Below are 16,788 nucleotides of genomic sequence, written 5' to 3'. Positions count from 1 at the left end.
AAAATTGAAAAAATTTCCCTCGTTCCCCGTAAATGGGGGAAACCTCCAAAAAAATTACAAATTTAAAAATCGCTAATTTTCGAAATTGTTTCAATTTTTTTTACTAAAAACTGCCGTAACTTTTTTAGAAATGAACATAGCAATATAATTCTTTTTTTTATAGATGTATGATGTCATTACCTATCATTTGGTATATTTTTTTTATAAATCGGACTTTTTACCTGTCCACGGGGGGGGATTTAAAATGACAATTTTTTCACAAAAAAATTACTTTTTCAGCTTAAATTTTGAAAGTGTTCCGGAAAGTTTGACACTTTTATATATATCTTAAATTAAAGCTAATGTAATCTACTTTATTATGTAAAAAAAAAATTTCGGACTTTATTTTATCTTCAGGGTGAAAATGGCTACCAAATGCTATTTTTGTGTAAAAATTTTCGATTTTGTATTTTACATTTTTAACTTTATTATGCTATAACTTATTGAAAAATGTATTGATCAATATAATTTTTTTATGGGAAATACTATTTTTTAATATTCCTTTTTTCATTTGACATACTTTATCTTAATCAGGATATTAATAAGGAACTAGCAGTTTATGAAGCTTTTGGAATAATCCACCAATTTTTTAAAATTAAACACTATCTAAAGATTTGCATCGAAGCGTTTTTTTTTTTATAGTGATTTTAATCACTGTCAGATATCATTATACTTGATCCAACAATGCCACGTCACCACTGTGCCGCGACCCCCCTGTGCTGGGTTTTTTTTTATTAACTTTGATGTCTGTTTTTACCATGAAAATTTTTTTTTTCATAATAAAGTATATTACATTAGCTTTAATTTAAGTTATATATAAAAGTGTCAGTATTTCCGGAACACTTTCAAAAATTAAGTTGAAAAAGTTCTACTTTCTATATGCATTTTTAATATTTGAATTATTAAGGGAAATGGTTCGATTTAAAAAAAAAATAAGTTGAATGAAATAGGGATATAAATATTATTTCTCATCAAAAAATTGTATTGATTCATACATTTTTCAAAAAGTTATAACATTTTATAGTTAAAAATGTAAAATATAAGATCGAGAATTTTAACACAAAAATAGCATAGGTAAACATTTTCACCGTGAAGACAAAATAAAGTCCGAAATTTTTTTTTTCCATAATAAAGTATAATACATAAGCTTTAATTCAAGGTATATATAAAAGTTAAAATTCTTTTTATTCATACTATTCACTTCTGAAAAAAGAAATGTATAATATTTTTATAATTTGAAGATATTGCAAAAGCATAAATAATCAATCACCTTCTCTTTAGTATAATATTTGTTTTTATGATAGCCTAGAATTTTACCCTGTTCTATTATTAAATTGATGTAAAATAACTTTTGTAAAAATAAATTTTTCATTTTATAAACTGTAGTAATATTTGTCAAAATTTAGATAATGATAGATCATTGTAATTTGTGTAATATAAGCTTAATATTTTTAAATATTTTTACTCTAAAATTTAAATTATTATCAAATAAACGTTTCAAAACAAGTGTATATTTCATTAAGTTCTTCGATTAGCCATATGAACTTCATTTCTCTGAATAAACGTACCAGTTGGTTAATTTATTTATTGAGTGATAATATTTGTATAATTATCTTACCAAAAACAAAGAATGCTTAAAAATGCATTGATTGTAAAACAACTGTAGCAATGTCCCGAAGCCGGGGGTGTAAAGCAATTAACAATGACATACGCTTTTATAGTGCTTCAGCATAGTTATTTCTTAGTCTTTGGCCAATCTGTATCCATGTGTTTTACAGGTAATATGACGGACACACAGCAGTATCGAACACTCTTCGATCCATCAAAAGCACATTAGTTACGTGCTAGCAAGTATACATCATAAAATAAGAAAAGTTTCTTCTGATTATTTTATTTTTCTGTTTGAACTTTGGTTTATCTTACTATAGGCCATGACTTGAAACGCATCAGTTATCTTTTAATGACCGTAGCTTCAATATGAAGGAAGAACCAACATCAGGTGGTATGAGATGGATGTCCTGGGTGCTAAGTGGAAGTAAAAATGTTCAACTAAATGACGAACCTGTTGCTGGGGTAATGTACACTAAAAATATAAATTTAATACTGAATTCTTTTGTTACAAACTCGAATGACTTTCAAATGTTATAATTTATTTATGTATTTGTTAATCATTTTTCAATGATGTTATTCTAGTGATAAAACAATTTCCACTTGTATACTTAAATTAAATTAATTATTTATATATGAAATAATAATCATTATAAGATTAGAAATTAAACTACTTAAATACTGCTTACTATAACAAGTAATGAAGTTTCATTTGATATTCAAGTATTAAACTTATTTTAATCAAATCATTTATACCACTAATAATTCTATTGAGATTTTACATTAATGCGTATTGCAATCTGTATAGCACAGAGGTGCAACCAAGGGGGTTTTAACCCTCTTGTTTTTCATGGAAATGAAGTATGAAAATTACTTAAGAGATTACACAAAAAAATGTTTATTGCGTGACTACAAATAATGAGAAAGGTTTTCATATAACCCTAAAATAAGAAAAACAGCAAATTTCATTAAATAGTCAATTTAAATTATTTGCCGTTTTATAAAATTATGAACTCTTATTTAATTTGAGAAATTATTTTTGTTTACAGAAAAATCGCTTATGGCAGTTAATTCAACTAAGAAGAATACACGAAAGTAAATTAGGTGGACCTACCCGCATTTTAACTTCGAGTGAAAAGCTTTCTTTGATGCCACATATCTTTCGTCAAAGTTCGACTGTAGATGGAGATGTTTGTTTACTAACCGACAGTCCGTATAGAATATTAAGAGTGAGTTTTATAATATTTTTATACTGTGTACACTTGATTATAATCTTTGCATTTAGTATTTTAAAATTATATTTATGTATTAGTTTTTTTTCGTGTTTATTTTGTATGACTTTTTGCTTACAATGTCATTTAAGGACCTTTTATTTTGCTAATATGTTTTCCTACATAATTTTTTTTTTTTTTTTTTCGTCATGTTAATTTTTAAAAACATACATGCAAAATACTATATTTCTACCCATTTTTGTTAATTTTCAACCCCTTTGAGGCACAAGAAGGGGTTGACTTAGAATACTCAAAATTTACGATAAATATTTATTTACCACATAGAACAAAATATGACGTTCTCTCATTCGATTTTTTAAAGTTGGTCAAATAAGGATCACCCTACAAATATATATTTTGTAAATTCTATTATAGGATCTAAATGAAATATTTGTAGTACTTCTTTAAATGTTGTTTAATCATTCGCTGATTTTATAAAAAGTTTGGTGTTCTTCGTATTTTTAGTTTTTCCGTAAGTGCGCAGTTATTTAAAAAATAATGATTATAAAACTTTCTTCAAATAAAAACTAGTTCTTGATTGCTCATTGAATTATAGAATTTTGTATTATAGTATTATTATGTTTTCGAACTGCGTCAATCTTTTTCTAGATTTTGATTACTTTTTGAAAATCCATTGGGAATTCCGATTAAATCAAGCTGCACAAGAAATTTATTGAATTAAAAAAAGTTTTTTACTATATTTTTATAAGCAACTATGACATCCTAATATTCCAATTCTTTCGAATAGATATTTAAATTGATCTTTTTACCTCAAACAAAATTATTTGCTTTTAAATGCAGTAATAACATTTATTTTCGTAAGTACTTCATGGTAAATTAAAATTTTATTTTATATACTACATTCGTTAAAGACAATCAGTCGATTGTGAACACTCAATGAGAATTTAAGTTTAATCGAACTTCTGTAGTATACAAAAAATGTAATTAAAAGATAATTTACCTAATATTTCAACTGTAATTTTAAATTTAGTTTATATATATATATATGTTTATAGTAGCGTTTTAGTTACGAGATTATTTCGAGTAATTAGACATAAAAATGTTAATTTTTTGAAAATAATATCAAATAATTGTATAATAAAAAACAAATTATTTTTTTATTAAAAAAAAAAAAAATACCGAAAAAATTTAAGTTAAATAAATTAAAGTTAAGTGAGGATAATAATAAAATTATTCATTACTTAGAAATTAAGTTATTTTTCTAATGTTTTTAAAAGCTACACAATTCAATTTATTCGATTCAACATTTTCACAAATATGAATCTAGACGTCGTTACTGCAACTTACTTGCGTACACTTTTTGTATACCTTCTTCTTATTCAGTTGTTTCACCAACCTGTGTAAGATTAGTCTTGTCGAGTCTTAGTTGATTTTAAAATCCAGCCTATAGAAACAATAATTTAATAGAATTTTAGCAGATAACTTACTAATTTTTTTGTTTTATGAACTTCGTTATTAAACTACTTTTTTATAGCTTCACAATTGTAATGTGATAATCCTTTCTTTATCGCTGAAGTTGTATTTTACCTCATAGGTGTCTTAGTATTCTAATTCCCTTTAAATTTGACTAGTATAATACTTGCATATAGTTTTTCAAAGTTATATTTATATAGTGTACATCCTAAAATTTAAGATATTATTATTTATTATTATTAATTAAAAAAATAATAATAATCAATAGATTAATAAAATTATCGTCATAAAATAATTTAATTCATTGTTTTGTCATATGTGTTGTTCTCGTGTAATTTTCGGATTAGTGTTAGCTTTATACTCCAAATATACTAACTCGAGTTTTGTTATGATGACTTTATCTCCGTTAAAAATAATCAGAGCTTGGCGAAAGTTGGTACGTGGATTTCAGGTGGTAAATATTCTATCTTCAGATGAGCTTGTTAAGGTAATACTTATTCTCTTTAATAGCTGTATATTTTTTATTATTACATTAATGCAAAATAAAATAATATAATGCATAATTGTAGTGTATTAAAGTAAAAAAAATAGTTAGGAAATTTTCAAATTAAAATAATGACTATTAACATGAAAATAGCATCTGTAATAGTTAATATTTAATAATATTATAATATTGATGTTTTAGTATAAAATAAGTAAAGTGTTTTTTTGAAAAAAAAAATTAATTTAATTGTTAAAATAAACACGTGAAATATAATTAGTGTTAATGTAGGAAGTCAAAATTATATATATATAGACTATTTTTTTATAAATTCAATTAATATTATATACATTCAATTGTTGTTATTTCAATAATAAAAATTAAAGATCGTAAATGGAGGACATGAAAGGTGACGATTGTTACCTTTCATGTGTTTTATTGAAATTATTGTAAGATATTAGAAAGATGAATTTTGAACATTTTTCTTTCAAATTCAAAATCAGCAGTTAATATTTAATTTCTACTGAACCGATATTATTCAATATTTAATAATATTAATATATAATATTAAATCAAGTTTAAAACTCTTTTAATTTTTGACAATAAGGAAAATATTAAAATGTTGTGAATTTTTAAATTACTTTGTATTGAAATATTTAATGCGCAATGACTTTTTGATAAATGTTTAAATTATAACTAATTTTTATTGATAATCTAATAAATATATTGCATACTTTACTTGAAATTCCAATAATTAGTAAGTAAAAGTGCATTTGAGTAATAGAAATATATCATATCAAATAGTTTTTATTTTTAATTTTACCGTGTATTTTAAAGACTCTTTGCCTGTTCAAAATAACCTTACTTCCTCTGAACAAAGAAACTCTAATCAAATATCATCATTATGCACGTTTATAATAATATGTTATACAGGGTGTTCAGTAAGTCAGGAAACGGGTTTATATTGTTCCCATTGTTTGTAACAATGAGAACAATAGAAACCCGTTTCCTGACTTACTGAACACCCTGTATAATAGAAAACCCTGGCCCTTTGTTTATCGAGTTTTTATTCAAATGTTTAGTAACAGAAATTATTTAGAAATTTTTAATTTTAGAAATAATTTTAGCTTCGATGCGAAGCGGAGAAGGTATTAATTTTACTATTATGTGTTTTTTTTTTTTTTAATGTCTGTTGCCACTTTTTCTCAGCTCTCACTGGACCGATTTCTTTCAAAAATACGTCAAAAGATCACAAATCGTATCTAGTTGAAGACATTACCCTTAAAAATTGAAAAAAATTCCCTCGTTCCCCGCAAATGGGGGAAATATCCAAAAAAATTACAAATTTAAAAATCGCTAATTTTCGAAATTTTTTCACTTTTTTTTCTTAAAACTTCCATAACTTTTTGAAAAATCAACAAATCAACATAATTTTTTTTTATACTAAAACCTTAGATATTTACCTTTCATTTGATATCATTTTTTTGAAAATCTATCACTTAACCTGCTCATTGGGGGGGATTTAAAATGGCAACTTTTTTACAAAAATTAATTTTTTCAACTTAATTTTTGAAAATGTTCCGGAAAGACTGCGTCCTTTAAACATATATCAAATTAAAGCTTATTTTATGTACTACAAAATGAAAAAAAAAAATTTGTCCCGACACTTTTTTTTCTACATTTAAACGGCTGCCGTAGTTAAAAAAACACTATTTTTGTGTTAAAATTTTCGATTTTCGATTTTAAATTTTCAACTTAAAAATGCTATAACTTTTTGAAAAATGTATATATCAGCACAAATTTTTTTTTTCTAAATACATTATAAGTACATCTTTCATTTGACATACTTTTTATTAAAATTGGACAATTTCCCCTTATATAGGGGGCGTTCAAAACTTAAAATATTGTAAAAAACATAGATCTTTTTCAACTGAACTTTTGAAAATGTTCCGGAAATACTGCGTCCTTTAAACATATATCAAATCAAAGGTTATGTTATATACTATCAAATGAAAAAAAAAAATTTGTCCCGACATCTTATCTTCTATGTGCAAATGGCTGTCGAAAATTTAAAAAAAAATGTAATGTTTGCGATAAAAATTACATTTTATCGGGATGTTTTTTGTACTTAAAACTGCCATAACTTTTTCAAAAATGAACAAATAAAAATAATATTTTTTTGTATTGAAACCTTAGATATTTCCCTTTCATTTGATATAATTTTTTTTGAAAATCTAACACTTATTCTGCTCACTGGGAGGATTTAAAATAGTAACTTTTTTACAAAAAATAACTTTTTCAACTTAATTTTTGAAAATGTTCCGGAAATACTGCGTCCTTTAAACATATATAAAATTAAAGCTTATTTTATGTACTACAAAATGAAAAAAAAAAATTTGTCCCGACGATCTATCTTCTATACGCAAATGGCTACCATATTGAAAAATATACTATTTTTGTATGATAATTATGGGTTTTGTATTTTATTTTAATAGAAGTTGATGTTGCTTTTGCAATTATCCATCAATTTTTTAAAATTAAACACTATCTACAGATTTGCATCGAAGCGTTTCTTATGATAGTGATTTTAATCACTGTCAGATTAAATCTATACTGGACCCTACTATGCAATGTCTCCACTATGCCGCGACCTCACTGTGCTATTTTTTTTTTTATTTAATAATAATTTTTTATGCTGTGAAATATGCAAATACCATATTTATTTAAAATTAAAAAAAAGGTTTACTAGCAAATATAATAGATTTGGTTTATACAGAGAGATTTTATTTTAGATCTTAAGAATCATACGTTATAAATTATTATTCAAATTAAAAAACTGTTTACTTGAATACTGTAATGTATACATAACTTCACTTGGATATTATTATTATTTGTAGATATCGTAAAAATAGTGTAAAAGAATAAGTAAAAATATTTTTTTCCATGATATGTCGATACTTTAATATATGTTGAAATTTCAAATAATGTACTATAATAATATGTTATGTTTTTTGGACATTCGTGACTAAATCATAAAAAAGCGCGCCCTAAAGTTTTTCCGAGGAATCACATGCAATACCTGTTTTGAGTATTAGCATTAGGTATATATATATATAAAAACTATACAATTTGAGTATATCAACATTAAATGTTGATATACTCAATACTATATTCATTATAAAATACTACTTTGAATTATCTTATATTTCAAAAAATGTTAATTAACTATTTATTCGACAATTTATGTTCTATTAATTAAAATCTTGTTCGAGTTTCACTATATGACTCTTTAGAGTGCCTTTAAAATTATGTGTACGAATAATTTATCATGTAGTATTATTAAAATTGAGTTTTTTTATTTATCAATATTGAAATGAATAACAAAAAAAGAAAACTAAATTTCAATATGGTTTATTTTTTTAAAAAGTGTTTAAAGAAAACTAATTCCATAACTACTGAAACTGGATTAGATGTATCGAACACTAAAATTAACACTATTAGTTATTCTGATTTCATTGTGAGTAATGGTTATTTTACTTTTGTTCTCTAATTTAATATTTTTATAGTTATGTATTTATTTATTAACTTATTATCAAATTATTTCTCAAGAGAAAAAAAATTGCTTCTTGTAATACATTTTTATAATTTTTAATAATACTCATTGAAACTACATAAAAATATAATACATAATTGACATGAAATATCACACAAACTTAATACTATTTAATGCATTTTTGTTTATTTACACTGATCATCATATTCCAAACAGTTATGTAGGTTCAATTGAATTTTTATGTTGTATTTTAGGTTTATTGTTACTTAAAATAATTAGCAATATAAACATCATAGCTTAATATAAGGTTCTATTTTATTTTACTTACATGATAAATAATGTAAATTAATTCTTATAAGAAAGTAAAATAATTTTACACAATTATTGTGTCTAATATAATTCAGAATTGTAGGTAGTAAAATATAGATTTTTTAAAAACTTTTTAAAAATTTTTTATTAAAATAGAAAATATTTTAAACAAACGACTTATTGGTTTTTCGATGTATTTATCACTAATACTATACATTTTTTAACATTATTTACATTAACTAGTAAACTGTTAATTTTGTTAACTACTGTAAACTGTGTAAATTTTGTTTTGTTAGTGTGATATTGAAGGAAAGTTAATTAATTTTTTTATGATGCAATACAATATATTATTATATATATTTTCTATTATCCAATGATAGAATTATTTTAATCTGTCCAATGGAATATGTCTATAAAAACATTTTAAATTCTACCGGATCTTAAAATGTTATTTTTATCTTTAAATGAAATATGTATACCCTTATCTTACTCCCACTAATTACATTAGCGATTTCAATTATCTCACTACAATTGCATTATTTATTTTACTTTAAAAATTAATAAAGCTGGTAAGATATTTTAAATGCGTTAATTTTTGTTTCATTATTGATTTTTAAAAATTATAATATTTAATTTTAATAATATAAGACGAAATTCTTAGTATTAAAACTTTACACAAGTTTCAAAAAAGGTTTTTTGTAAAACCCTTAATATTTTATTATTTTAAAATTTTTCTAGACAAATATCCAACGTAATTAACGATAATTCAACAGTATTTCGTCTTTATTAACTTAAAAAAAGTTTTGTTGTGGTATTATCGATAAGTTTTCAGTAATAAAATAAAAATATAATAAATAGTGACATTATATAATTGAATTTTAAAATTAAAAAATTGAATTAGAAAAGAAGTTTATTATTTGACAGAAAACATGTATTTATGATGTGCATGCAAATATAAAGTTAGGATAGTTGTATAATGTGATTATTATATGATTACTTGTCACTTTGAGTTACTATTGCAATCATGTTTAGCGAAATAATAAAAATAATATTTAAAACCGTCTAGTAAATGATGATCTCAAAATGTTTTCTATTGCATGTCAATGTGTAATTTAACGTCTTTTTTAGCTAAATTTTTTTTCAATTATGTAGTCAGTATTAGTAGTGTATTGGGAGAATCTTAAAAAAATGATTTACCTAATCAATAAACACTAACTACTGAATGGTAATTTAAATATAAAAATAAAAAATAAGAAGTATAAGTGATAATAATGTTAATCATTATTTTAAATTCACTTCAATGCAAGTCTGTTAAATTTCATAATAATTTGTATATTTGTAATTATACAATTTTTATGTTTAAAATTTTTTCGAGTATAAATATCTGTTAAATTATTAGCCTAATTGAAAATAGAGCCCTAAAAATCTTTAATTTTATATAAGTTTGAAGACTATAGATGTTCTGAAATATTTAAAAAATTAAAATAAAGTAATAATTACTTAGTAATTTTAGTAATTTTATTAGAAATTTAGAAAAATTGCGTAGTTTTTTAACTTTGACGGTCGATTTCTCAAAATACAACAATCGTGTGATAGAATAGTTTATTCTATTAGTAACCTTCAGAAAGTAACTTAATAACTGGTTTCTGAGATATGGTTGGGAAGGTGTCCTCATATTATTGATAATATAGAATCTGGGTACATTGATTTATATTTCATCTCTGAAATATGTTCAGGGAAAAAATTTTTTCAAGGGTTCCAATGTAAATATTATCTGTAATCTACCTATTAAAATTTAAATCTTCCTTGCACCTAATTATATAATTAAATATAACTTTTAAGTTATGTGCAAGCGAGAATCGTTTCTCCGTCGCATCGATTTTGTGTTATTAATTGATAGATATTCTTAGTTAAAATATTAACTATTTTGAGTTAAAATCTCTATTAATTATATAGTATGGATGTATCTTAATAACTTAAATATTCTAAAGTTTATGATAATTCATAATAAGAAGACTCGAGTTTTAAGTTTGCGGATACATATCTATAAAGTAATAACAAATTAAGTAATAAATATAATAAAAAATATGGTTAAGTATGTAATTATAAATAATAATTATTGAAATTTTTTATTACAAAGTGTTTTAGAATAATAAATTTAATAACTTATTAAATTTTAGGCTGCTGAAAGCGGTAATTTAGATGATTTTAATCGTCTTTTCATAGCAGAGCCAGCCCGTCTTGAAGTTAGAGATTCTAAGGGTAGAGCTGCTGTACATCAAGCTGCTGCTCGAAATAAACTTAATATATTGCAGTTTATAAGAAATCATGGTGGAGGTAACTATTTTTTGGAATTATAAGGTCAATAATTTCTTGTTAGTTTCGTCAAATGAGAAAAAATTAATTAATGTTGTAGAAATTCAAGATAAAAATGTTAACAAAATTAATTTCAGTTGAATTTTTAAGTTTGGATCTAATTATCAAATAATATATTTAATCTAAAATTGTTAATGGAGTCTAATTTTATTAAAATAAGGTAAAAGTTCTTCGAACTTATCTATTTTGACTATTGTCAAAATAAGAATGGATAATAATGTTTTTTTATTTTTGAAGTATGCGTCAAAATATACAAGTTTGTCAATACAGTTGCTCGATTGAGTTATGTTATACCCAACCAGTTAGAAATACTTTATACGGTTAAAATATAGTGATAACTTCATATAAAGATAGTTCGAATAACTGAATATTCAGTTAACTAAACCATTTAAGTAGATATTCCAACTGTTTTTATTAGAGTTATCACTATATTAATTGTTCATTTTTTGTATATATATATATATATATATACAATTTTCTAATTGGATAATTCCAGTGTATGAAACATAGGTATTAATTTCAGTGTACCATTTTATTTTATTGTTTTAATTTTTTATAGATTTAAATATACGGGATACATATGGCAATACTCCGTTGCACATAGCAATTGAACACGATTCATTAGATGCAGTTGAATATCTTTTACAAAAGTAAGTAATTTTATTATTGAAACTGTATTATATTTTGCTAGTATTATTTAATTCCACTAACAAAATATTAAAAAAAAAAAACATTCTTTGAAAATGCTCATACACTTTTTAAAAAACTTTAATATTCTCTTAATAATTTTACATTACATTTTACACAGTATAATCGGGAATCAACTTTGAGAAATTAATTAACATTTTTAACAATTAACATTTCACTATGATTTTTTCCAAAAAAATTTATGCATTCTTAGACTCTAAATTAAAGTCATATTTTTATTACTTGTAGATTTTTTTATAAATGCATATATGATATACAGGGTGATTTTTTTATCATAACCCACTCAATTACTTACAGAATAATAATAATTTAAACATTTTTTTTTATTATTATCTTTAGTTACACATTATTCTTGAATTATTAACTATGTAATACTTTATAAGTTCATCCCTTATGCCTGGTAAGGGTGTCAACTTTGTTTTTTTAAATGGTAACACATATTTTTAATTTAATAAAATGTTTGAGTTTTTAATTCAATAGTAAATGGCATTTGAATTTTTAATAAAATTTAAATTGTTTATTAGATATAAACATTTAAAGTTTCAAATTTTTGAGTTAATATATAGGTANAAACTTAATTTGTTTATTAGATATAAACATTTAAAGTTTCAAATTTTTGAGTTAATATATAGGTATAATACACAAGGGATTACATATACAGGTAGCTAATTGGTTTTTTATGATATTGCTATCACAGTTACGGATTGTTTATTATCAATTATGATTATCAATAGATATACTTTTTGTATTGTAAGTTAGTGTATTTATAAACTCACAACAATGTAACTTACTATCATTGATAATAACAATGCTGTGTACCTGCTAATATCGATGTCATAAAAAATCCATTAGCTACCTGTATTTGTAATCTCTTGTGTATTATACCTATATATTAACTCAAAAATTTGAAACTTTAAATGTTTATATCTAATGAACAAATATAGTTATATTAAAAATTCAAATGCCATTTACTATTAAATTAAAAACTCAAACATTTTATTAAATTAAAAATACGTGTTTCCATTTGAAAAAACAAAGTTGACACCCTTACCAGGCATAAGGGATGAACTTAAAAAGTATTACATAGTTAATAATTCAAGAATAATGTGTAACTAAAGATAATAATAAAAAAAAATGTTTAAATTATTATTATTCTGTAAGTAATTGAGTTGGTTATGATAAAAAAAATCACCCTGTATATATAGATATATATAATTACAGCGAAATGTTAATTTTATCAAAAGTTAAGGCAGGTTTCGGGACTTAATGCATTTATAAAATTGGCTTGAATATCTGTTGATACAAGAAAATCAATAAAAATTTATCATGGGTTATACAGTTTTTCTAGAAAGGGGTAAAACCTAAAGTGTGGTATGGGGTTTCGATAAAGTAACCTATTTTTATTTTAAAGGACCATTTTTATTCATAACATAATAATTTGTCATTATAAATAGTATTTACTTAAAAACTGGCATAATTGAAGAATTTAAGATATTTTAACAAAGAATAATTTATTACTAAAAACAATATAAAAATAAAATCCTATTATCATTATATTTAAACAATCACACAATGAGTTCTAATTCATTAGATGTTATAAATATTTATTCAACAAGACTCAGTTATGTTTATATAATTTAACATTCCCAAATTTAAATTACCATTTACTTATAATAAATAATACCAATGAGATCTTATAAAATAGGTATTCAAACGTAGACAATTTTTTATGAAAAAAGTTACACATTTATAACTAATATTGAGCGTGAAAAATTTCGTTTTCTTCTGTCCTTTTCTCAATTCACATTGTAATGTTATATTGATGTAATATTGACGTCGTAAAATTAAACACAAAAATTAAAATTTTCATAAACCTTAAAATTCTACAGTTAATTTATTACTAAACATTAATAAGTTATTTTTTACCAAAATGTTTGTTATAATCTACTCTACAAATTACTATCTTGAATTTTTTATTTGCATTTTTCGTAAATTTTTAAATATTTTACTTTATTAAATAATTTAAAAACATATGGTATGTTATGTTGTTTGTTAAGTCCTTAATTTAAAAAGAAATTAACGTCAAATATTAATTGGATCAATAGTTATTGAATTTGTCATAACTTTATGTGCTACGTTATGTATAATTTTTTATAGATGTTACATTTTAGTAAATAATTAGAGTTGTGTATTTGGGTCTGGTTTTTAAATAATACATAATAATTGTATACTCGTTTCTAAAAAATGATTTTTAATTAGTTTTTATAACCACTTCAAAGATTGCAATATTTATAAGGAAAAATCAAAATGATTGATAGTATTACTATTAAAAAATAGATTAAGTAGTAAATTATAATTATTCTCAACTACATAGATATTAGGATTAAAACAGTATTAATGGTTAATAAAATAACATAAAATGAAAAATTGATATAATAACTTTTTATAGTTAAATTTTATTGTATATAGAAAAATCTTTTATATGTATTCAGAAATTATATTTATAGTTATTGATGAACAAAAGACTTATGTTGGAAAATGTGTAAAACCAATTTTTAAAGTAATAAAATTTTGTAAGTTTATGGGTTTATTTATAATCAATACGTTTCATAAATCGATAGATGCAGGAATTATAATATAATTCCTATAAATATTGTTTTAAGTTATTTGCTTGTATGCCATTATATTAGATTTTTATACAGAGTGATTGTTAAATTATAACGCTTTATCCTCAAAAGTTTTTTTGATATTTTAGTCTACATCGAATCCTTAAAAATAAAAATTTATTTTAACTTTATAAAATGACAAAAACTTTTAGTATTGTTATTCCTTCATAGCTATTTTTCATTGTTCTATTTTCAGAAAACCTTACTCATAAAAATTATGTCAAAACTGTTTAAATTCAAGGGTGATTTCGCGTGTCTTTTTAATAACAAATTTAAGGGAAAAACTGTTGATGTATTCACAACATCGAATCGAAATATTATAAAATATGAGCAGGGTTGACATAATATTATTACGTTACAATAAATTTTATGTTGATTTGTTATTAGATATAACAACGAATTACTTTATAAATTGAAGATAATAATTTTCATTGACATAATTTTTTGTTTTGCAAATAATATGATATTATTAACTAACTCAATGAATAAATTTAACAATTTTCATTTTTCCACTTTGTTTCAATATCTAAAGTATCTTTTTTCAGTTATCAATTTTCCTTATAAAATTGAACTCTATAATTTATGCATAAACAAAAATAAGAAGTAAAATATTTTCAATGGGTCTATATAGTTTTTATTTCAATCTACGTCTATAATTAAACAATACACTGATAAAATGATAGTTTTTTTATGAAAGTAACTAATTAAAATTTTAGTAATAAAACATGACTTTTTAATTTTTAAAAATTTTTTTAGAATTATATGAAAATAGAATTATATCAAACAGTATTAATTTTCTTGTCATAAAGCAATGATAAATAAAAATGAGGCTAAGTAATAAACGATAAATCTCTCATAAATTAAAATACATAGGAAAGGGGTAAACGGAAGGAAATATATGGACGTGGGAATTTTGGTGTTATGGAAGTAGATAGCAAATTATCTTCTACTAATCTTCTACGTCAATATTTCAATGAGATAACGTCTTAAAATAATATTAAACTATTTTATTGTTTTTCTAATTAGTTTGAACTGCATTCAATATCAGAAAAGAGTAATATTGTATTCATAATATATACAAGGTGTTCAATAAATTAATAAAGAGATTTCCCGTTGTTGCAAAAATTATTTCAATTGTCATATGGTACAGTTTAATGTTTTGTATTATGTTGTGTTATGTTTTATAATATCAAAAGAAACAATTTTAATTTACATTTTGATGTCTACGATGAAAAATGAATAAATGATATTAGTAGTGGATAAACGTTAAAACTGTTCGTATTTTCTTATTTTATAAAATGACATTTTTAAAAAAAATTTAGGATACTATTTTTACAATTTATTGTTTCATTTAAGTATATAATTTGTTTATTAAATTAGATTATCTAAAAGATGTACTAGTATGTTTTTAACATTCGAAAATCGTATTTAATTTTTTATTATGTTTATTCTTCTATTTGCATGGTCCACTTCAAATTTCTGGGATTAAAGCGAAAATAAGAAAAAGAAGAAAATTCTTCTATTTACTATTTGTTTTATTTTGATAATGTTTTAATTATTTGGTTTTATAACGTTTTCTATTTCTTAATTATATTTCAAGTATACAAAAATAAATATTAACAGTAAACTTTTAAAATCAACTGTCAGATATAAAGTATATATATATTTATGTATCAATTAAGCAACTGAATATAATAATGCATTAACAAGAAAGAAATAACATCACCTAACAACCAGTTACTTGCACCGCTGCGTGTTGTTGTAAGCTCGTAGAATAATTTACAATAAATCCTCCTCAAAAGATTTCGTAAATCGCGACCACTTTTCGTTCACTAATAATTACGTGTGAAAAATAAATAATTACGTGTGTCATGATTACTTCATAGATAACAGTCCGCACTAACTGATTGAAAAATACCATCGGTGTGTAGATCTTTGGAATACCATCACCATATATGAGATGAATATTCAATGCAATAGATTGTTGCTTTTTCGTTTGAACACTTCGAGAAAACCTAAAAGAAAACTATGCTAGTTCACTGGCAACGAGTGAGCTGATCCTACAATACATCACAACACAACTCCACACATGTAATATAAAGTTGCCAATAGTGCCAAATACAACTAATCGGAGTACAGTAGATAAAGCCAAGGAGATGATAATAAGCTACGTAGAACAGTAACCTGGGTACACACCTAACTTTTGAACAGTGCTTGTAAAAAGATCTGAGGTCTAAGAAATAAAATGTTCAGAAAAATTTAAAGCTAAAAAAGTATATTTAAATGATGTTTTTCTAAAATTTAGCCTTAGAAAATTGATATTATGAACTAATGGATGACAAA

At 23.2% G+C, this 16,788-nt stretch overlaps 1 protein-coding gene and 1 long non-coding RNA gene across 8 annotated transcripts in view; one reads left to right on the top strand and one right to left on the bottom strand.

The window, feature by feature from the left end:
- Positions 1-1,731: 1,731 nt before the first annotated feature.
- Positions 1,732-16,464, bottom strand: LOC126903606 (uncharacterized). Of its 2 annotated transcripts, XR_007703532.1 has the most exons (4): positions 16,310-16,464; positions 4,227-4,560; positions 1,963-2,122; positions 1,732-1,883 (listed from the first exon to the last, which is right to left on the bottom strand). It is a non-coding gene; the product is annotated as an uncharacterized LOC126903606 (long non-coding RNA). The 2 variants fall into 2 exon arrangements; XR_007703533.1 differs by lacking the exons at positions 1,732-1,883; positions 1,963-2,122 and adding an exon at positions 3,201-3,575.
- Positions 1,981-16,788, top strand: part of LOC126903605 (transient receptor potential cation channel subfamily A member 1) — a 29,195-nt gene continuing 14,387 nt past the window's right edge. Inside the window, exons 1-4 of one of the 6 annotated variants that reach the window (XM_050681890.1) lie at positions 1,981-2,112; positions 2,697-2,876; positions 10,876-11,032; positions 11,631-11,721. In XM_050681890.1, coding sequence (XP_050537847.1) covers positions 2,017-2,112; positions 2,697-2,876; positions 10,876-11,032; positions 11,631-11,721 — 524 coding nt within the window. In that variant the 5' untranslated portion in view covers positions 1,981-2,016. Of the gene's footprint in view, positions 2,113-2,696; positions 2,877-4,637; positions 4,840-8,185; positions 8,351-10,875; positions 11,033-11,630; positions 11,722-15,494; positions 15,590-16,463; positions 16,719-16,788 lie in introns of those variants that run through there. The other 5 variants (XM_050681893.1, XM_050681891.1, XM_050681892.1 and 2 more) reach the window with 5 other exon arrangements.

This window comes from Daktulosphaira vitifoliae, unplaced genomic scaffold (assembly GCF_025091365.1).
Source record: "Daktulosphaira vitifoliae isolate Bord-2020 unplaced genomic scaffold, ASM2509136v1 Scaffold_4, whole genome shotgun sequence".
In the NCBI taxonomy this organism is placed as follows: Eukaryota; Metazoa; Arthropoda; class Insecta; order Hemiptera; family Phylloxeridae; genus Daktulosphaira; species Daktulosphaira vitifoliae.
The sequence above is the reverse complement of the archived record's forward strand: the minus strand, read 5'-3'. Positions and strand labels throughout refer to the sequence as shown.